This window comes from Buteo buteo, chromosome 19, assembly GCF_964188355.1.
Source record: "Buteo buteo chromosome 19, bButBut1.hap1.1, whole genome shotgun sequence".
In the NCBI taxonomy this organism is placed as follows: Eukaryota; Metazoa; Chordata; class Aves; order Accipitriformes; family Accipitridae; genus Buteo; species Buteo buteo.
In genome coordinates this window covers 16,694,067-16,717,237 of record NC_134189.1, presented here as the reverse complement: position 1 = coordinate 16,717,237, position 23,171 = coordinate 16,694,067, and the positions used below count along the sequence as shown (strand labels likewise).

Below are 23,171 nucleotides of genomic sequence, written 5' to 3'. Positions count from 1 at the left end.
TTCTATAGAGCATTGACTATTCTGGGAGAGACTATGAAGATGACACTTATTAAGGAGGCTCTGTCAAACGGAGATGCACTTTTTTCACACTAATTTTTTTTCTACTACAAAGATGTCCTCTTCAAACGTTCAATCTTCACAGAATTGCAAATATCAAATGAAGGTCATTTCACTGGCTCAAAAAGAGAGTCAGAATGACTCACTTGAGTATTATTCCCCCTATGAAGCGCTTATACAATCAATACATGATTTTGTTAGAAGTTAAGTGGGTCTGATTTGGTTTAATCATTTCGCCATCTGTAAGCTACCACAGCTAACTGCAATACACTTACAATGCAAATCAAAACTGATTTTTCAGATTAAGTTTATTATTCACTAAGCTAAATGAAACATTTTATTTTGTAAAGTAACTTCATTCTTTTAAGAGCAATCTCTTAAAAGCTCTGAACAGAGGAAGTAAAAGGTGTAAATGCTATTAAGTGTCTACTTGCTTATGCTCAAATTCACTTTGCTCTTCCCTTTCCCATAATATCGACTGTTCCCAAACATGAGAAGGGTTACAGAAGACAAAAAACATAAAATCTTCATATATAATATGAAATCATACATAATAAGATCAAATTTCATTATGGTAATTGGACCTACCACTCCTCCTTTCTATAAGCTGAAATATTTTATTTTCAGTAATTTTGGGAAAAACACACATGACCCCTGAGACCTTGAAGCACATGTGTTATTTTTTCAAAGTACAGAGAACAACGTATTTTTTTCTGTTAAGCTATTTTGCTATGCTGTCCAATGCAGAGAATTAAATACTTCATATACTGTCTCTATATTTAAAGGATCTTGGAGATGAAAGCTAAGATTTCAACCTTTTGTTTAAGATTAGTCACTAAAAAGTTGCACAGGTGCAAATTTAAAAGTGTTCTCATTTACTGTTAGCCTTCTGAATGTCCTGTAGATTGGTGTAAGTAAAAGCTTTATTATGTTTGACTAAGAAGCTCACAAAACATTAAAACATGTAATATTAAAAGTGTTTAATCATTCTGCATTCCATTTTATGCTTCTGCCAGCACCATACTGGAACATGGGATATAGAAATGCCAGGAACAAGTTAAGAGGAATGACTTGCATTAGCAAGGCAAAATTCAGAAAGATTGCTTGTAATTTAACAAGTTGAATGTGCTTACTTTTCTGCAAAAATTGTACCTTCTCCTTCTTTGGTACCTGTGTCTATGCGATTTTTTTTTTTTTTTTTTAAAAAACTTAAAATTTCTCAGCATTGCTGCCATTCATTTAGCTCCAGTGTAGCAAGAACTAACAGAGTGCAGAATAGATCAAGTGACAGCAGCCATCAGCAATAACTTCTGTGCCATCAATAATGAGAAGCTTCTAAATTTTCAACTGATGAGGTTTCCATTATAGATGCCATGGAGCTGACCCAAGGGACCACATTCAGAGAGAAAACTATTCTTACTGGGTAGACAGCAGCAGACAATATTCAGTTTCTGAGAACACAAGGCTTCCAGTAATAACTCGCTTTTCTTTGTCAACACATGGATACATAAAGGATAAGGCTCCAGATTATGTAAGTATAAATTTGATGACAGCTTAATGATGAACAAGAATTGCTCCCCACAGGTTGCCCATAGGCACAACTGTTTAATTTAGCCAGAAACTACAGTTGTGAATTTGAGACTTAGACAGCTTTAAGCCAAAGACTACCACCAGTTGAGCTGCTATTGCTATTCAGTCAGGAGGGCAGGGGAAGACAAGCATGCCTGCACATGGTATTTTGTCATTGGACTTCTTTTGATACTGCTGGCTAAAGGAAACAGTCTTTTTTTTTTTTCTTCTAGCCCTTTACACTCAAGGCATTCATATTCAGAACAGAACTTAGTCTATTTTTACCACTTCAAAATTTTATGCAATGTTGTTAAATTAGTAAGGGGTCTTCAATATAAGGAGAAATTACTTCAGCCAACTTACATTCTATTCTAAGGTAAACTCTTTCATTTAAATAAATCAAACTAAATATGAAAAAGAAATACAGTGTGCCACTGTTTTGTCAATCCACACTACCTTTTCACAGGTTCTGTCTGCACAAGTGCTGCATCTGTCATGGCTTTCATCCACAGCTCCATTTCCTTCCCTGTATCTGTGCAGAAATAATAGGTCCTCATGTTTGGATGAGCTGCCTGATTGGAAATGACATGGTCATTGCAATAAAAATATAAGATCCTGTAAAAGAAAAGAGGCAAATAATGTTACCGTATACTCACACTAATGTTTTCTATAATAAGATTTCTGCAAATAATATTATCAGAAAAAACATCAGAAGGAACACTTCAATGTTTGTCTGTCACTGCATTCACATTTTCAAAATATTTCCCTACAATTTTCAATCATAGCTGCTTCTTCATTAGTACGCTCAATAAAAAAACCTTAAATTTCTTCAATCTATTAAAAACTATCTTGACTAACCATTAATGTAAATTATATTAATTATTATAAATAAGATTTTGGCATAGATTTTTGCAGTCTGAATGATACAGTAAGTTTTAATTTGTACTTACCATAGTCAATAAACGATGTGTTGCTTAGGAGGCCAAAAGAAGAGCCAAAAGGAGCTCATAAAACAACAACAACAACAACAAAAAGTCAAGAGAAAATATTTAGCAGAGTGATTTATATCATGATTAAAAACATTAGCTGTGAAACACTCCTAACAATGATTCATGTAATATTATGATTCAATTGATAATAAAACCTTATTTTTATTTATATGTAAAGATACTTTGTATCTAAAGAGCTTTAATTAGTGGGATAAGTCCAGCTGCAGATGCATCTACAATTCTAAACCAACACACAGTATTTAAGATCCATGAACTAAAAATCAAAGACTACTAATAAGTGATATTCATCCATTTTCTCACTCTGATAGTTATCTCTATAGTTACATCAGGCTAAATACCTGTATCCTCTGCTATTGTATCATGCAAAAATCAGTCTCAGAAGCTGTTTGTCAATCCTTTTTTGCATAACTACTCAGTAAAATGAGTTCTGATCACTAGGCTATTGTGCTTTCAGACATAAAATTAAACTGAAAAATTGATTCCCTTACCTTGAAGGCATATTTGCGGTTAATATGGTCCTCAGCAGAAAGGACAGATATCTGAAAACTAGGTAGAAGGATGCTACCTAGTATTCCTTCTTCTTTCTCATCTGTGAATAAATAGTCTTTGATTAGAGAAACAAAGTGTTTTGACACATAATACTTGTATTCAGACACTTCAGTGAAACTCTGTATTTAACAACACAAGACTACTACCAAGAAGTTTACCTCAGAAGAAAATGCACCAGAGAATCCGAAAGCCCGACTGATTTGTTATGCAGGTGCCTGTACAGAGTCTCAGAAGGGTGCAGACCCCAAGAGCAATTGTGCAGCCCCCCTCTGCCAACGCACGCCACGGGACGTGTACCGCACAAGTGTGTGCCCCCAAAAACCTGCTAAGCACCGTGAAATCTCAGCCACCTGAAAATGGCCACCTTTGACTTTTTCCCAAGATGGACAAACATAACCTGCCCCCTCCGCCCCTGAGTGTGCTAGTTTGCAAAAGTTGAAGCACGTGAGCTACCTTATGGAATCTGCCTTATGCAAAACACCATGAGTGGATATGCCTAGAGCTTTCTGGGGATCAGTGCTCACCTGCATATGAGTTCAAAACTGAAAAGCAGATGGAAGTCAAGCCTCTAAATTCAGTGACAAGAACAATACTTGCTATCTATTGCCTGCTCAGTAAAAATTGCAAATACCTATGAGAGCAGAAGTATTTTAAAATACTGCTTCTGATTGTTGGCCTCAGAGAAAATTTGCACATTCTTCTTATGATATTGGGCATATCGAGCTACAAGTTTTTATAATTCCCATGAAGAGTTTACACTCAGTTACATTCGATTTGTAAGAATGCATATGTTTCAGATAATTTGTAAAATACAAACTCTCTCCCCAAACAAACACCCTTTTTCCAGAACCTTGTTTTACATAAAATTTTAGAACAATACATTGTAATAATAAGTTGACATTTTAATTGGGAACCACAACCAGCTCTTTAATTCAATTATACTTCAATAAAGGAATAATTGGATGCAATTCACAAAGTCAATCTTAATTCTATTTCAGATACAGAACTTCTATTTACAACCAGTATCTTAGGACACTGTCCCCCATAACACTTCCCTTAGTTGAAGATACTGCCCACAACAAATGACCATGTATCTATGAAATTAAGATGAAAACATAGATATTCCAAAGTTTCAAGCATGGAAAATTAATAGCTACAATTAAAATACATGTAAACAGCACAAAAGAACTCCCTCTCATACACGGATTTACAGGTCTTTTCCCAGTTCTCATTTTCTCACTAAATTCTGAAAAGCCACAACTTTCATTTAAGTTATTCATATGGGGAAAGCTCTGCTGAGCCATTTTAGTATTACATGACATGTTAGATGTAAAAATTACGCTTTCTTGGATAGTAATTTAATTGGAGAACTGACCATAAAATTATTCTGATTAAAAGGTAGAAAAGAAATGAAGGGAGTGGATTTACTTTCAGGTACTCAACTGTACTCATAAGTAAGCCTGAATCCATCCCACCTTTCCCTCTCAATTATTTACTCCTTGCTAGTCCCACACATGAAAAAAATCTGCCTTTTTTTCCCTGTCCCAGAATGCATAGCAAATGTTGGGGTTCACTTTATCTGGACTGCTGTTTTGGGGGGAAAATTCCCTTCTTCTGCTAGGTTACACTTTGACTTATTACTAAGTCACACCCACTAGTGCCATATAAAAGCATTAAGCATTTTTCTTCCACTGAACACCTGCATGTCTGGAGGACTTTAGTCTCTGTTAAAGACATACTGCTACATTCCATTTCCAGATTTTAAAAATGTGTTTCCAATCAGACTAGCTTTTATCTACACATTACACTGTACCATACCCATCTTTACTTGTATGCTGTGTATGAATAATACAAGAGAAAAATAGCAGATCTTCTGTCTAGCTCTAAGATCTTTTATTTGTTGCAACAATAACTTTCCGATATGAAAGCAGGCAGTCTTTTATCCCTCTGTGAAACAGAAAAACAGTATTCTCTAAGCTCCAAAAAAATACAATGAAATCATTTTTCTTTTCATCTATAAATTAGATTTAAGCTGCTAACATTGTAACACAACTGTAAAAGTTCAGTAAGATTTGCTAACAAAACCAAAAAACCACCCCCCAAAACCCCAACAACCACAATCACACAAACAGAAACACTGTTTGTGATCTGGGAATAAGTGCATGGCTCCCCCCTTCCCATTTTTTCAACATCCGAGACGGAATTAACAAAAATGTAAAAGCACATGTTTTAGAGCGCAAGTTTTTTATATTTTAGTAGTAATTTCTAATACCTTTAAGACTATCACTATACATGTTTAATTACAGTTTATCTGCTTTAACTGCTTTCTGTTAAGTGAGTGATAGCTAAAAGCTAAGTTTATCATGTAAACAGTTTAGACTATTCTGCTTGTATTTCAGCTTATTTGGCACACTAACATGTAGAAATGAAAAAGTAAGATTATAGAGCTGTTTCGATTTATTTTATTTGTTGTTGGTTTTGCTTATTGCTTTTTGTTTTATTTTGAGATACTTCATGTGCAGTGCTTTAAGTCAATTTAATTTGTTCTTAAGGCAGCTACAAAGCAGCATTGTCTTTAGACCCTTTGGAAGGCAGAGCCTGAAGACCTGTTTAAAAAAGAAAACCCTATAGAAGCACACAGTATATAATGACCACTTAATTAAATGCAGTGTAACTGTATCACAATCAATTTCTCCATGATTGAAATTATACCCTAATTTTGACTCAGCAGTGGTTTACCCAACATCTATACTTCTTGGGGTAAAGAAACAAAGCCTAATGATTATATTTCAATAATTCAGAATTTGTTAACTAAAACAGTTAAACAGTTACAGCTTTTATGTTTCATGACCTGATTTGTCTTGATTAGATTAGAACCATGCTGCACTTTAACAGAACAGCATTTTAAAGTCATCAGTCACTGCTCTCAGCATCACCAGCATCAACATCGCTTCTACCAGTTCTAAAGTCTCATCCTAAACTGAAACCCTTTCTTATCCTTCATCTGTAGTTAAGGCTGTAGATGGCCTTAACTGTTTATCTTCCTCTATTTTGCCATGATTTACAATGTTCTTTGCTCATAGCCTCCTTTAAACTATTATGGTTGTACACCTTATTTCAGGATTGAATACATTGCCATATGCACAAATCCCATTTGCTTATCCCCTCAGGAGCACTACACTTAATAATCTGTAATGGTGAAGGAATCAGTTTTCTAACGTACATATCTCCAGACTAGAATTATAAGCAGCTAATTTTTCCCATGTAAAATAAGTCTGATGTAGCTACATAAGGGTACTAACAGATTTCTTTGTTCCAAATACAGCAGAGACTTCTACTGATATGGAATTAGACAACATTTCACTTTATAAGTATTCATGAACACTGATTAGATTCCCAAAAGGCATATATATTCTCTTTATCATTCCAAAGGCAGAGTTTCAGCTCCTCTGCACTATCCCTTTCCTATCCCCATTTCAGTTACTTAGTTTGCATGAAAAATCAGATTTAACCTGGCATATCTAGTTCCTAGCAACAGAAATAGTGAGAAAACTACGATACAGAATTTAATAAAAGAGGTGGCTGTGAATGGGTTTGCCCTTTGAGCATACCTGACAAGCAGGAAGCAATTATGTGAAATTGGTAATTAAGAAAGGAGGAAAAAAAAAAAAAAAAAAAAAAGATAAAAGTAGCAGGCCTGTATATTGACAGCTATACAACTACTTTAATCCATTAAATTAAGTAGCAGCTTCTTCTTTCTTACATTTGAGTCGTGTGTCAAAATTTATCTGCTTCCAGTAAAACTAGCAAACAAAGCTCTCCTGAGTGGAACTTACCTCTGTAATAGAAGAGACACAGATCTGAGAGCACAAACCACCGTTTCTTCCACAACTTCATTCCAGTGCTATCCTGTATTAATCAAAGTGATCAAGTAAGAATTTTCAAACTGTTAACAGCAATAGTTCATAAAGTAAACCAGGTAATACATAACTGTGGTATGTGCTAGTAGTTCATTTTCTTGGCTAAGATATTTTAAGTATCTTTGACTTTTCATCACCTACTTGACACTGCAAACAAAGATCATAGCCCAGGAAGCCTAAAGTTGACATGATTCAAGAACAGGAGCCGATTATTTTAGCATGCTAGAGACTACATTCTACAGTTAACCAAAAAAAGTATACTTTTTTTTTAAAAAAGAAAAGAGCAAGGTAGTAATTGGGGTACATCATCCTTTGTTTTCTGAAGAAACTCTCTGCTGAGCTTCATCTTCTACTACCACTCATATCTAGAGGAAATGTCTTTCCCAAATAAAGTTTATTCATAAAGCAATTTCATTTTCTTTTATGCTTATAACCAATTTACACTGCACAACTCAGAATGAAAGACTGCCACCGCTACTGCAGTGTAAATAAGCCAGGGCATTGCAGCACGCACATCCTAGTAGAATCAGATTTAATAAATATGTTAATCTGTTCCAAGAAGAAAAGTACATGTGAATTATCAATATTCCTGTAGGAAATAGGTTTTGTGACAACCAAGAAGAGGGATTCTATAATGAAAAACTGTGGGGTGGGGTGGATTTGTTTTTGGGGTTCTTTGGGGATTTTTTTTGAGAAGATTCAGCATAATTTTTAGCATCATATTTCAAGCTCTGGTCTTTTTGGGGTGAGGAAAGTGAGCTGAAGGTGGGAGAAGAAAGGGTGAAGCAAGCATTAGCTAGGAAATATTATTCAGAAAAAGTTAAAAACATCCTTTTGCTACAAACATTTTCATAAACAGAATAACTAAACACTTTATAGCACCTTCCTTCTGAGGACCTCAGAGTGGTTTAACAACCACTAATGAAGTCTGGAAGCACTGCCTATAGCAGTCAGCTCCTATGTCCCAGCTGGAAAGGCAGACACCAGGAGGGGAGGCTGCCTTCCTCACCTCACTGACAAGGTCACTGACTCTGTAGTGGATTAGGATGCTGAACCCCTGGCCCAGAGGACACTGGCCATAAAAATCAACTGTATGCTGTGAAAATACCCAAACTTCTTCAGTATAAAGGATTATCACAAACCCTCAGACGGACTTTCTGAAGAGGCTGTTATGCAACGTCACATTTATCCCATCACTCAAAACCACCAGCAGGTTTCTACGCAGCCACGTGTAAAAATTCTGCCAGCAATTAGACAAGCTAGGAATGATCTTTTGGCCTTCTTCAGACATAGAAGAGGCGCACACAAAATGACTGTGTGCTTCTCATATTTTAAATTCTTTCCTATTTTAAAGTACATCCTTTCTGTATCAGTGGATTTACTAATTATTGTTTCCTCTTTATTGTGATTATGACATAATATGGTAACAGTATGTTCACAGTAAACATCTTCAAAAAGAGAGTTGACTCCGGACTTAAAAATTAGTAGAAAAATGACAGAATGTCGTGGTTATTGAAAATACTTACTTTTTCAAAAAAACATTAAGAGATACAGCCTACCAAAAGAAACTTCAGAATTTAAAAAAACAGTATGCTGGGCTTAGTATCCTTGTCCCATCACCTCAGCATGCCTGAAATTAATTCAGCTATTTACTAAAAACATCTGCCTAGATTTTTCAAGCTCTTTGTGTATTTTAGACAGAAATATATCAATGTTCTGCACTTGTCTGGTGCCCTTACTCATTGGTATCAGAATGTTATCCAATAAATAGCTAATTAATTAAAATACCATGTGTCAGTTCCTCACAGTTTATAGTTTCACTCTGATATTGCTATCATTGTATTTATGCCAATGATTGGTTTTTGTACATTATACACTTTACCGAAAAAAAACAAAAAAAAAAAAGGGGGGGGGGGGGTGAAGAGGGGAAGAGTACCTGTTTGTAGAGCCAACCACGTCTGACAACTGGTGCATTAGGATTTCTCTTTATTGAATTTGATCTCTTTCCAAAATTATGAACCTTTTTTGAAGATCGTGATGTCTAAATTGAATTGAACAGGTTAAAGAAAACATGACATCAATATCTGTTGAAAAATCATAACACCTTTTCTTTAAGATCTTTTTCTTACACATGTTCCTCTGGGGCACTGCAGAATACAAACTGTATTGCCTTTTTAGATAAATAATTATTATGATGGTTCTGCTGGCTTCAGCATTTCTTTCTTTTCCTCTGCAGAAAATTTAAAGACAAATCCCAAGACAAGTATGTAAAGCTATTTTTTTTTTTAAACAAGAAAAACCAACAAAATACATATCTGACCTTCTTATAAGGTAGGTAGCCTACCAAGCTGTAGAAAGAGAAGTAAAACTAACAGAACTATTATTAATTATGAAAAATTCCATCACCTGGGCAAGAAAATGCTACTCTTTCCTGCTTCCAACACTGGCCTAATATATGCAAACATGTTCAGATTTCAACAAGATATAACTCCCCCTTTTCTAACATACACTAAATTTTTTTTATTCTTTCTTCCCTCTCAAGAACCCTTTGCTCTGTGATCCCTTGGCTGGTTTGAGTATTCATTATTTTACCTGCTTGCACTAAGGCCTACTTTGAAACGTTTGCCCTGAAACTCCAGTGCTTACTTATATCTGCTGTTGCTTATGCTTTTTAGAACCTTACAGCTACACCATGATCACAGATGATTAAGAGAAGTAAGATAAATAAGCCATTTTACATTTTAGCCTTCTACTCGAGTAACCAAGAGAAATAGGAAAAGGCATAAAGAAACATGCAGTGCTTTGCCAATTCACACTTCATTCTTTCCCGCCTACATTTAGAAAGTTTGTTCTGCAACTGAGCTGAACGTTCGTGTTTTACATTCTGTAAGAACTGGTGCCTCAGAGAGCATGCAATGTGATACAGCAAAGTATCCCACTCTGCAACGGAAGTAAAGTTCAAATAAGTTTAAGCTGTGTTCATGGCTCTGCTCCAAATCCACCATCTGAACTGAGACAATATAATCCTGTGCTTCAGCTTCCCCATCTCTACTACTGAAACTAATCATAAGGTTATGCAAAGTTCCTAAAGGAGGAAGGCTAATCAAACACTCGGTTTTCGTTGCAGATTAGGGTATGGGGTTTCTCTATGGAAATTCTCTCAACACACATCACAGAACTGGGTTGGGTTTTATACATGCTTCAGAGAGAATTCCACAGTAGGTTAAAAATCATAAACTGAAAACTGCAATTTAAAATGATGTGCAGCTTTTGTCAACGATGCCATTAACTGAAGAATATAACATAGCTTAGCCAAAAAAGCGTAATATTACAAATACTACGTGTGTTTGCCTCAAGCCTACAACACAATGAAACAATGTAGTTTTGTATTTCTTTTTTGAAAGAATCAGGAGGGAATATAAAAACAATCAGAGTGCTTTTAATTTCCCTTGGAGATACAGAAATTTGACTCAACTCTGTTTGGAAACCTAATTAAAAGTAAAAGTAAAAATCTTTCACATTTTCATCTGAACAATTCTACCAGTACAAAATGGACAAAGGATTGTAAGAAGCCAAGAGACTTATGACATCCAGCTGTAAAAAAAGGGAATATACAGGGAACCTATATAACAAACCAGAGCACATTATAAAGTTAGCTACATCTATGTCATTTAACCTGTATGACTACTATATTGGCATATCACACAAGAACTGTGCCAAGATTTTAATCAGAAATAATTTATAACACTCATAGTTGCTCTAATATTAGGTATTAAAGGTTCAAGACCTCTCAAGAGTGTTCCAGACTTCCTATGCTTATAAAATGGCTAATGCATTAAGGATGCTTCTGAAAACAAAACCAACCACAAGTACTACTAATGCCAAGCCTACCAACAAATTCAGATACTTTAGATAGGTATCTCTTAGGTAGGTCTGATAATAAACCATATTGACTCCATTTTCACTGAGCTCACAGCTAAGTTTAATGAGTTACATCTTACCAACTGTGAATACAAACTTCCATTAATTAAACACAGCATCACAAGTGCTTTCTAATTTTAGTTAATACAGAGAACACTTCAGATGACTCGTGATTATTTTACCACACACTGCATAAAGAGAATAACTGTTCACAACAAATTTTGAGCCTTAAGACAATGAGTATTTTAGGATATTGAAATATCATAGGTGTATACATAAACTCAAACTTTTTAGATCACCTCCGGCTCTTGTTATGTCTGGGATCCCTGGCCATCCCGTATTCTCTCACGCACATGCCTAATATATCTCAAACTGGGGAAACAGGAAGAAAGGAAAAAAATAAAATCGAAGGGTTCAACTATTTACCCCACAGCCCTAAAAATATAGGGCATACTGCACAGCTCCAGCTTCTGGAGAAGGCAAAGAGAAAAGGAGGATAGTGAATGAAGGGTCCAACTCCTAACTACTCGCTGGAAGGTGCAGAAGGTAATGGAGCTAGCAAACTCCCAGTCACATCTGGTGCCATCTGACCCATTCTAAGGAACGGTCCCAGCAACTGTCATGCCTCCAAATCCAGAACCTACAGGAGGGACCCTGTACAGTTCCAGTACTGAGAAAGAAGCCAGGAAGTCCAGCCAGTGATAGTCACTCTTTCCCAAACCTGAAGAAAACAAACACTGGCAGGGTTTTGAACTCTGGGCAACAGTCCAGTCGGTAGCTGGGCCTGCACACTTCATCGCTCTGCAAGCTGCTCTTCTCTCTGCTTAGCTGGTAGAGGACACAGAATTTCTGAGAGGCTTCTTCCCAATTTCAGAACTAGCACAAAAGTAATTAATTAACACTAAGCTTATTGTGTCTACGTTTGAAAAACGTGGGTTGAGAACCTTCCTGATAAGGAAGTTTTCTGCATGTAAACTCAAAGAATGGAAATCTAAATCTTTGTTACTTTCACGTTCTGTTTAAAAATATGTTTCCACTCTTCAAGTCTTACATTATCTTCCAAACCACAAACCAACATGATGCTGCCTTCTGAATTTTGTCGGCAATTTCAGTGCCTTCCAATGTTGCAGTTTTCCATGAGCTGAGTGGGTTTCTGCCTCAGCATTTTAGCTTGGACCGGGAGGTTGCTCTTGAAGCAAATCTCCCAATCATTCACTCTTATTGTGCTTTGGTTTGCATAGTACAGCAAACTGGATTTATTTTAGGTAAGACTAAAATGTAAGATGCACAAGGAGCACTACTGGACTCATCCAAATATAAACCATGAAAACACAGTACAGGCGTTCAGCCCTGAGCAGCAATACTCTGCCCTTCACACTGCTCCTGTTCACTACGCTGTTTGCTAATGTATCTCAGGACTGTGACTCCAAAATTTCTGGCTAACCTGAATCCTGAGAAGACATGTATGGCTATACCTAAACTAGCCATTTAAGGCTGGACTAGCTTAAGCACTGTATGAAATATCTATAAACAAACAATATTTATAACCCATGTGAAACATCCTAGCTGTAATGGAGACATGATGAGCTCTGCAGCAGCTGTACTGGGCTAACACTCCATTCCACTCACTGTGAGAAAACTTTTAGCTTTATTCTGCTGATAATCAGGACAGCAATAAAGAGCAGGGGAGATGAACTGTGGGGTGTGACTGGTAATATGACAGACTTTACACATTCAAAAGCTGATTCCCTGAATGCATTTCAGGACGTATAATCATATTTGTCTAGGTAGCGATTTTTACAGTGGGGGAAAAAAAAAAATAAATAAAAAGATAACTACAAAAACAACTTCTTAATTTTAAAAAGAGGGGTGGAAATATATACCTCTGTAGCAATTTCAAGCCTATGTAGATCTTTTTCCACAGTCAGAGGTCTGTGCTAGTGGCTTGAAGTTTAGAAATACACTTCAAGCTAATAGGGAAGTAGCAGCACTTAACAGAGCTGTAGTGTGTTAGTTGGCCAGCATTATGTATATATAGCATTAAACTCCAGTGAGTCTTTCAGCCACAAAATAGAGAAGTTCTGTATCTATTTGAGATCAATTAACATTAAAGAAAGGGAGAACTTATTTCTATACCCCTCAATTGTCTGAAACTTTAGTTGTACCACAAACTTTTCTTCCATTCCTCATCACCTTCCAATATTAGGTGTGTTTACGAGCTATCTCTGAAAACAGAAACACCTAAAAAACAGGTGTGGCAACCACATGAAGCATTCTTCTGCTCTGTAATTTACTTTCCTCATCAATATTTTACTCCTCTTATTGTGCTGCAAAACACACAGACTCTACATATTATATTCAAAGGTTTGATAAGACAGCTAAGAATTTCAGGTTCTACTGTTAGGAAATACGAATAAAAGCATAGAAGAAAATCAGTTATTGTATCCAGGTACAACCAGTGGGCAATTTCTGTATAGTTATCTTTAAAAATAATTGAACTCATTAGCTTTAAATAACCACCAGAAAATGCTGACTAATATCAGCTGTGGTTCTACTTTGCAAGCATTCATCTCCTGAAAACAAAACTTTTTAAATGGGGTTGCAATAATTCACACAAATTTACATTTGAAAACTGATGTACAGTAATTGTACATACAGTCACAGTAATCATATTAATATTTTAAGTGCATTTAAATAACTGGAACAGACAGGAGGAATGAAAAATAGAATAAAAGTCTATTTTTTCAAAATATAGTATTTTCCACAGGAAGCTAAAGTGTCATTAATCATTGAAAGTAAAGAAATTACAATAACCAGGCCATAGCACTCTTGATTTCCTTCTAGAACACTATGAAACAAACATGCTAAAGGGCACTTTAAACTTCTCTTTTGAAAGAGGAGTGTGAAAAATATATTTGTAAGACATGTGCTCCTAAATTGTAGTTCATTTCCTCATTTAACCCAAGAGTGCTTCCTAGCTAGTTCTGTTGTAATTCATTTTCTGTGCAAGTATTGCAATCTATGTCACTATTAGAACTCTGTCTTGGGCTTTTTGTTTGCTTGGTTGTTTTAGGGCTTAGCTGGGTTTGGTTTTTGTTGTTGTTGTTTGGGGTTTTCCTAGTTTGTTTTGTTTTGCTTTAAACTGGCTTTCCTGCATGGACTTAAGCATCATCATATGAAAGTTGAGATGGATTTTGTTACTGTTTATAATTTATCTGTGACTCCTCTTTCCCCCGTCCCCCCGCAGCAACACTAATAGATCAAGACATTTTCTCATTAAGTAACGATTTTCTGATGTAGGTCAAGGATTCTGCCTGTCTACTGAGACATTTAAAACAATAAAAAAATGTTTCCAAAATGTACTTAAAGTAACCTTACAATGTTCCCTACCACATGGAAAATAAATTATTTCAATCCAAGTTTCTGAAATTAAGGAATTTGCTCAGTTAAAACACCTTCCAAAGTTTATTTTTCTCTTGCAGGTTGGATTAATCTGCTGAAAAGCCCTTCTCAGGGTTAAAGTTTTCAATGACTAGCAAAAGTATGGGGTTTTTTTCCTTGTTTAAATGTTAACTGCTGGGTAGAAGAGATTACAGGGCTTTTTGTCTGTCATCACTGATCAAAGTTGTTATTTTGCTGTCCAAGTAAACTTAAGGAAATTCTTAATTTTGTAGCAAGCGCACTTTCCTTCCAGGAAAGCTATCCAGAAAATGGAAAAAAACCACACCGCCTCGTCAGCTTTATCCAATAAACTTAGAAATTATTGTAATTGAACGCATCACCTCAATAAGCATCCAGGCATTTACCTTAACATTCTGAGAAGCTGGGTGAATGGGGAAAGTGGGACACAAATTAAGGTGACCTAGGAATCTCTAGGACTTTTCCCAGAAATTTTTCTAGGAAACCAGGACTCTATTTTACCTGGAGAAATCTAGTCAATTATTTGTGATTGAGCAATTTCTGGAACAATGCTTACTCAGATATTTGATCAGTCACTCAACATTTTACTGTTCACACAGATTAGAAAGGTCAGATTCTGTAAACAATTTAAGTACATGCAAGTCATAAGATCCGATATACCTGATAAAAATTACAGCTTCAGTGATAATTTGTTTCAGACACTTCAGTTTCCAAATTAAACATGAAAGGAGCCAAGTGCCCTGAAAAAAATATGTGCTTTGTTTCTCTTTTTCAATGAAATACTAATATATAGCACTGTCTAGTACCTTGTGGAATAACAGAATGATCTTAATTTTAATTTAATTTGGACATACTTACTCTGCCCACAGGGCTCATTGGATGAGCAGCATAATCTGATGTCAGATTATAGTTAGTTGCTTCACATATCATGCTTACTGGTCGCTCCTTCTTTTCTTCAGATGTCATTGCTGCAGCAGTCCTGAAAATAGAATATGTAATAGCACTAGAACATGCTGTGTGTGCAAACTGCTATTAAAAAACACCCCTAGATGTAGCCTAATACAGCCCGTGTCCTACTTTTCCAATTTGAAAGCAATTCACACTTCATTGTAAAGTTACCTGCACTGTGTTTTAAACTTAAAACTATTATAGATGAATTTTAAGCCATTGTTTTAAAATAGGATTTCTGTATTTGCATAAGGTGTTGATGGGAGGAAAAAAGACAGGTATGAGCATGACATGGAAATGGGAAGAAATGGTCTCCGAAGACCCCATATGGCTTTGTCCCACTTCAGTGAGGACATGCATGTTTATGAAATTTCACATATTGCCGTTCTGATGGTTTTCACTCTAGCAACTGTATAATGTGTCGCAGCAGTGGTGGTGAGTAGGACACCCAATACCCAGCCACATGTAAAATCTTGAGGTCAGGTATGACTTCCATGCATACCTTCTCATATTGTTGTGTATTCTACAAAACCAATGCAAAGATAGCAAAACCAAGTTATTATCCAATGATACAGAAAACGTCTTGACTACAGAATAAGTAAAGTGATAAGTGGAAATTTACACAGTGCATAAACACGGTGCATTTCTATCACATAACTAATTTGGGCTATGGTTTTTATCTTAAAAATTAGTATTAAATATTTAATATTACTTTCAAGTTTATTAGTATTTCAAATAATTTAAACAAGTAAAACTTTATACATGCTAATCTGACTTGGAAAAAATAAATACTGCAATTAGCAATCACTGAATCTTACTTCAATATTAACAAGTTTTAAAACATGTATTTTATAGACTGAAATAGATGCCACTTACTGTTCATTCACAACAAAAATACAGTTGTCCTGTGATGGCTGTCCGGTTACTGGATGTTTGCACGTTACTTTTCGTTCATTATGACTGTGGAAGAGAGATAAGGAAATTATTAGGCAATGATATTTTGATTTTCCAACTCAAGTATATAAATCCAGTACATTGAGTATATCAGCCCAGTGAAAACAATTACAAATGTTTCATTACAGCATATAACAATGTACATGTACACAACACACAGATACATATATATATAAACTAACAAAAAGAATGATAACAAGTATTAAAGAATCTTCATTAATACTCTGGAAAGAGATGGGAAACATTGGCACGGGTCGGTCAGGGTTCGAATTTAAGAACTAGAGCAGTAAGTGTGTTACTAGTTCATATATGATCACCAATAATTCACTTCAGCTAAGTCTTTATATATTCATAAACAGGATTTCAGCTAGACAGGGACAAGTTAAACATAAGACATAAGCAACTGCTCTGTAGGGATGAAATATCACTACCGTAAAAGCAATTGTCTTCTAGCTTAGACCATGAAGTTACTAGTTTAAAATTTTCCAATAATTACAGATAAATATTCAGCGATTGGAACAAGAGTGATGCACCGCAATCACAGTTCTACTTTTGCTGGTGACTTTTTAACGCTGCTGCCCTGCAGCCATCTCAGGAGTACCTTCAAGCGGCAGGGAGTCTGCCAGCTGAGGGCTTCACCCTCACCCGCACACCCACTTTGCAGTATCTCCTTCCCCTGAACCGCACGTGTTGCTAGATCACAGCAGCTCCGACAATTTGGAAGAAATTGCCAAAATTCAACAATTAGCAGCCGCTGCCACTCAAGAAGGAAATGTTTTGACTTGAGCCCTCCAGCCCTAGAGGGGAAGGAAGAGAAGGGGAGGAATTGCCTTTACTGCCTACCAGGCATGTCAATCAGTTATAACTTGTGCCTGCTGCAGACCGGGGCTTTTCTACCCCCAGCCTCCATGCGGGCGGCAGGGTCCCAGCCCCAGTTATGCTACGCGCACACCCGAGAGCACGAGCTACCAGCTGGCACAGCGGCAAGACTGCGCAACGAGGAGAGGCAAGGGTGGCTGAACTGCCATAACCCCCTCTGAACTCTCTGGCCCTGAAATGCAGGAAGGAGCAGGAAAGGTGCACCGACGAAACTGAAACCTGGTTCAGTGATTAAAAAGCATATAAGCAGAAATCAGACTAAGAAAGGGAAATGATTATACAAGGCAGATGCGTTATTTGGATATAACCCACATGCTTCAAAACAAACTCACCTGTTCTGGTTTTAACACTTTAAATAATATTTATAAACAAAAAAGTGTACAATGCAAGAAAACCAGTATCTGAAATCAGCACTGTAAGTCACAAAGAAAGTAAATCCATTTGATAGTATTTACTTTTGCAAAGAATATGTGATAATAATCTTTTTCATGTAAGGTATCTTATATAACACTACGGCTTTCTTATCACAAGTTCAGCCCTGAAAGACATTCCTGGACAGAGAACCTGGAAGAAAAAAAAGTGCTGTAGTTGCAAGATAGCACAAGAGGTGCAGAACAACAAAAGCTTTGAATGGCACTTTATCCTTAAACACCTACTTCTTTTATTGCCTATTCATTTAACCTTCTTAGCTTTCAAAACTATGAAGCACAGCTCATCCAGCAAATGTTACACTCTCTACCCTTCCTGCTTCTTAAAACAACCTACACTTAAAGACTAACATTCCCCAGGTTTCTTGAAAATGCCTTTGGATCATAAGATTTTGCAACTATGGAGCATTACTAATTTAAAATTACCTCCAAACAAAAGCCTAATAAAAAATATTCACACTACTTTCACAGTCAATGGATAGTTGAAAAACACTGCATAAACTTAAAGCACAAGATTAGAAAGATAGCCCAATTCTTTGCACTTTCTTTACTGGGATTTTAAAAACCTACTAATACCTAAATGGCTAGACATGTTATGGAGCTTAACTAGTGAGCTGGCAAATGCTGGTACTTTATCTTCACACTAAATTCAGCAGAATTCTAAGTTTAGGTTCTAAAGAAGCTTCTGTTACAGAAATACATCCATTACAATGAGGGGACAGAAAAGAGTACATCTGTGCCATTCCGAATTGCCATGGTCCTACAAAGCCTTTCAAGTGAAAATGGCCCAGATTGAAGAGAATTAAAATTCAAAACATTCCTGAGGAAGCATCCAGGGTTTTCTGTGATTCCTCTTTTTCTTCAGTTCCAAAACCTTTTTGTTCCCTCTGACATTTCAGAAACTCTTACACCAAACTGAAAAAAAACCCATAATTATGGAGATGAGCTGGCACTCCACAAGCTTTGCCAAAATGTTGCCATCTTGTTCACTATCAGCTGACATCCAGAAATGTAGCAATAAATGGATCAGGACTTCTGCTCAAGGACCATCTATGCTCAGGACCCCTACAGAGGAGGCACATGGCACATTTTGTATCAGTGCGTGCGGCTCACAGGAATGACACAGGAAGAGACCCATACTCAAAGGTTGTAAAGGGAAGGTCATACAAAACCAGGAGGGAAAGCAGAAAGGGGGAGGAAATTAGAGAGAGAGGAGAAGCAGCACTGACACAAATCTATTCAAGAATATTTTGTTTCGGGCTTCAGTCATATATCAAGTCAGCATTCCAAAAATTTTTGGACAAAATACAGTTTTCCTTACTACTCACACTGATGTCAAGATGTATAGAGGTGTAGCTGACATAACATAAAAGGCAAAAAAATATTGTAGACATGAAACACTCTCCTGTGGGATATACAATACTTTCTTTCTAGAGTTTGAGAGACCTTTATAGTCACTTCCTTCTAAAAAGGTGAGGCAAAGGAAGAACAACCTTTTCTTTCTCTTCAGCTTAGACACAAGTAAAATCTCATGAGTGAACACTGAAAATTCAGTTTGTACAACTAAGAAGTGTGACAACTGTAAATATGTCTTACTGGATGAATAGATTTTAAATACTTTCGTTTGAAAACTTTTTCACTACTCATCTGAATTACTGCATTTTTGGCATTAATTTAGCCGATATTTTGACAAGACTCTTCAAAATACTTGCGTAAGTTGTAGAGTAGCTTGATGATTATTATCATAACCCTCCCACATAACAGTAGGTTAAGGCATTTGTTTTAAACTCCATCTTGCAGACTACAGAGGGTTTCATTAAAGCCAAGCTACAATTTGATACTCACAATCTTCAACATCCAATTTAGACAGTTGTTCAGATATCCATGAATTTCCAGGTCCACAAACACACTTAGTATTTCATATATTACACTATAATAATACGTATCTCATCAGTAAATCTCAGGGGAAATAAAGCAAAAATTGTTTTGTTTTGGTTTTTTTTACTGAGAACTTTAATTTCAATTTTATACAAACTCCAGTGTGTAATTCAGAGTTTCAACTCTGCATATTTATGTGTCTGTACTTTTATTATGTGGTAAAGAGTGATTCACTTTGACACAGGCAGCTAGAAGCCAGTGTGTTAACTTTTTGCTTGTGTAGAGATACAACCTCCAAGAGGTACATAGAAACAATACCCTTCTTCCTTCTCTCTCCAATCAATTTTTCATATCAACGTGTTTGGAGAATACAGGGTAACTATACACACACACTGTCACACTTATACTGAAGGATATAACTGACCGTTACTATTTTAGCATCCATAGTTAGGCTGTATTAATAGCATGATAAACACTAGAGCCAAAGATGGAAAAAATTCCCTGTGTATTTTATTAGTATACATGAGCATACTCTGCAGACTCAGTACATGGCACAAATTATTCCTCATTAATACTTGATACTGGGATGTGTTGGGCTCCAGAAATCGACACAGCTGACTAAGATGACATGAGAGATAAGCATTTCAATGCAAATTAAAGCATAGTTCTTGCATGTATCAAGATAATATTCTGTTCCTGATTCCAGTAGTGGCCTGGGAAAATGACCTGCTATAAAAGGATCAGAACCAAACCAAAACAAACCAACAATAAATAAATAAAAACACCCCCCACAACACAAAACCCTAACCACACTAAAATAGCTCATGCAGGGACAAGTTCCATTTGTAGCTATCTCAGTGCAAGACAACTGATACCAACTTAACTTGACCTCTTTTCTTCAAAATTTTTAAACTTCTTCCCAATCCTTTCCTCTGAACACTGCAAGCTTTGGAATCATTTGGCACGTAGCTTAGCTTTGGCACATGGACAAGCCCTCAGAGCAAAAGGGTTTTTCTTGTTCAGGTTAGAAGTTGACAATAACCTTGAATTTGACTCACGTTTTTTGCCTTCTTATCTACGCTTTTCCTCCTTTCCCTCCCTCAAGACCCTTAATCTCTTTAGAAGACAGGATTATTTTACTTATTTTCTAGACATCCTCAAAAAATGTTCTTGTATAGTTTTAATCTACTCACTAAACGTACAGTCAACAGAAATCTTTTTGATGGCCAAATGTGATCCAAGGACTACTAAAAAAAAAGCCTTCAAATATATCATTCAAATGTATTATTCTATTTGTAAGTAGCAACAGAATGCATAATTCCAGGAGCAGCACTTGCCAACAGAAGTCCTACACAAGCAGGATTGTTTGTTTTCATTCTACTTTGTGTTTTACAGGACTGCTGACCCAAAAATGCTGTGTATCAATATTTTGTTCTAACACACACCACCGCAAAAATCAGCAAATTCAAAATTCTGTCCAGTTTCGCTGTTTTGAAATTGCTATTATCTTTAACAGTATCAGGGTTTTTTTAAATAGGAAATAAACTCAGATAATAGCAGTTAGAATGGAAAAAAAGAGAAATATGTAATCCAATTGTACAGGACGATGTACGCAATTAAAAATGAAGGGTTAGACCATCTTTCCTCTGGAACAAAGCAGTTCACTCAGAAGTGGCAAGAAAGATCAAAGTACTAGGGTGGGGACAGTCGGTTTGGGGTCTCTCCATTGTATGATTTGGTCGAGTTCCCTGTCCTCTCAAAAAAAATGAGCTGGGCCAGAACTCCCAGAGACACATCTGGTTTTCTCCCACTAAAATTAAAACTAGATGCCACTTCAAAGCTTCTCTCATGCCCTTTCTTTGTAGACTTTATTTATGCGTTCCTAAATGCTAAGGCCTTCTCATTTGCTCATTCTCAATGTGACCATCAAAGCAAAGGCTGAGTTCTACTTCACTGAAAGAATACAAAGTCATAAACCAGAACACAACTTTCAACAGGCCTCCATATCTTTAATTTAGAAAGACTGTTCCTTTTGACAAGTGAACACTGAAGAACACATTTCAGAAGAATGCTACAACAAGTATCTGCCTCCTAACTTTTATTCTACATCTTAGGTACGATTCAGTCTGACAATCTAATCTCTATTATGCAAACATGCAAACTCTGTATATCACAAATATACTCAAAGTACATAGGTATTTCTTATGAGAAGCAGTTTTATGCATTTTTCATACCTGCTTCATGACAAAGTACCTTAAAAAATTACAGATAAGTTAAGACGACCAAAATTACCAGAGCAACAAAGTCATCCTCTCTACGTTAATGCTAAATTTTTGCACTGACATTTAAAATTAAGGTACAACTGGAGACAAACATAAGACAAGTCTAGGCCAGCTTTATTCTGCTTCTGTGAAGCATTTCATTCCTGAACTGGGGGTGGGGAGGAAATTACATCAGCATTTTTTACCTTGTATGCTTGCTTCCTAGTGTAAGAAAGCCTCATTTCTAATTGAAATAAATGCAGTAACTTGCAGTTATCTAACAAAAAGTTGCCTGAATTTGGAAAAAATTTAAGTAAATGCAGTCCCCACACAACTGCTAGCAAGGATGTGGTCTGTGGCTGTACCAACTCTTCTATTTTACTAAGTCTGTAATGCCACATTGTACAGTAAATAGCAAATGCAAGCACTTTTTTGTCAGTGCTATCATACCCTAGAATTACGAGCCTTTTTTCAATTAAGCTTTTTAAACAACAACTTTGGAAACCAGGCTGCATGGCTCCACTGGAAAACATGTGAGTATGGTAACTTAACATCAGGGAGTCTGAACAAAAGAGGGTGTAAAGAGACAGTTTCAAAGCAAAGTGCTGACAGACCTGTACAACATCACATATGCTGCTAAGAGCAAAGTATTTATAATCCTTCATGTGTACACACACTTTGGAAGGTGCATACAAAATTCTACTAATTTTCTTGGCAGACAATGCAACACCTAAACTATAGTTGCTGCTGCCACCATTTTCTGGCCTACTACACGTTTACTTTTTCAAGCAATGTGTCAATTCTGTAGACTTTCCTTTTAAGCCCTCCTTAGTTACAGTTATGGGAGTTTTTGTATCCTTGCTGGTGCTGTAATGAAAAAGCACCTGGACATTTCTATACAACTGACTGTACTTCAGCTTTTCATTTATTATTGATATTTATTTTCCAAACGATTAAGCACTACTGCCCTGAAATTGTACACCTTCATTTCAATGGGATTATTCTAAAATGAGGTTTATATTCCAATGAAAATATTTATGTAAAAGCAAAGCCTTTTCTCACTTGAGCAGATATGATTAACATGCTCTCATGACATACTTCCCGTGTAAAACTAACTTTATGTAATTAAGTGCAAATATTGAAAACTCTTTCAAAATGCTAGGATTAAATACTTTCTAAAATAGCATATACTGTATACAGATTGAGAAGCTTTTAATAAGTAACTGTTCTTTCTAATCAAGCACTGTATTTTCAGGAAAAGAAAGTGTTACTGTTTTCAGTTTTCCCAAAACTTTGTAGGAACGTGTCTTTCACTCTATAGATAACATATTTGGGAATTTGTAAGATAATGAGACTTGGTAAAGGCCACAAAAGCCA

At 36.2% G+C, this 23,171-nt stretch overlaps 1 protein-coding gene across 13 annotated transcripts in view; it reads right to left on the bottom strand.

Annotated features, from left to right (window-relative positions):
• PLEKHA5 (pleckstrin homology domain containing A5) overlaps positions 1–23,171 on the bottom strand; it is a 170,128-nt gene that overhangs the window by 51,479 nt on the left and 95,478 nt on the right. For all 13 annotated transcript variants that reach the window (XR_012653600.1, XM_075051347.1, XM_075051345.1 and 10 more), the window contains 6 exons: positions 16,271–16,354; positions 15,305–15,425; positions 9,042–9,146; positions 7,022–7,094; positions 3,125–3,225; positions 2,083–2,198 (listed from right to left, as the gene is read on the bottom strand). Coding sequence is in view for 12 of the 13 variants with exons in the window: in XM_075051347.1 (XP_074907448.1) it covers positions 2,083–2,198; positions 3,125–3,225; positions 7,022–7,094; positions 9,042–9,146; positions 15,305–15,425; positions 16,271–16,354 (600 nt within the window). In the remaining variant the exon portion in view is untranslated. The remainder of the gene's footprint in view (positions 1–2,082; positions 2,199–3,124; positions 3,226–7,021; positions 7,095–9,041; positions 9,147–15,304; positions 15,426–16,270; positions 16,355–23,171) is intronic.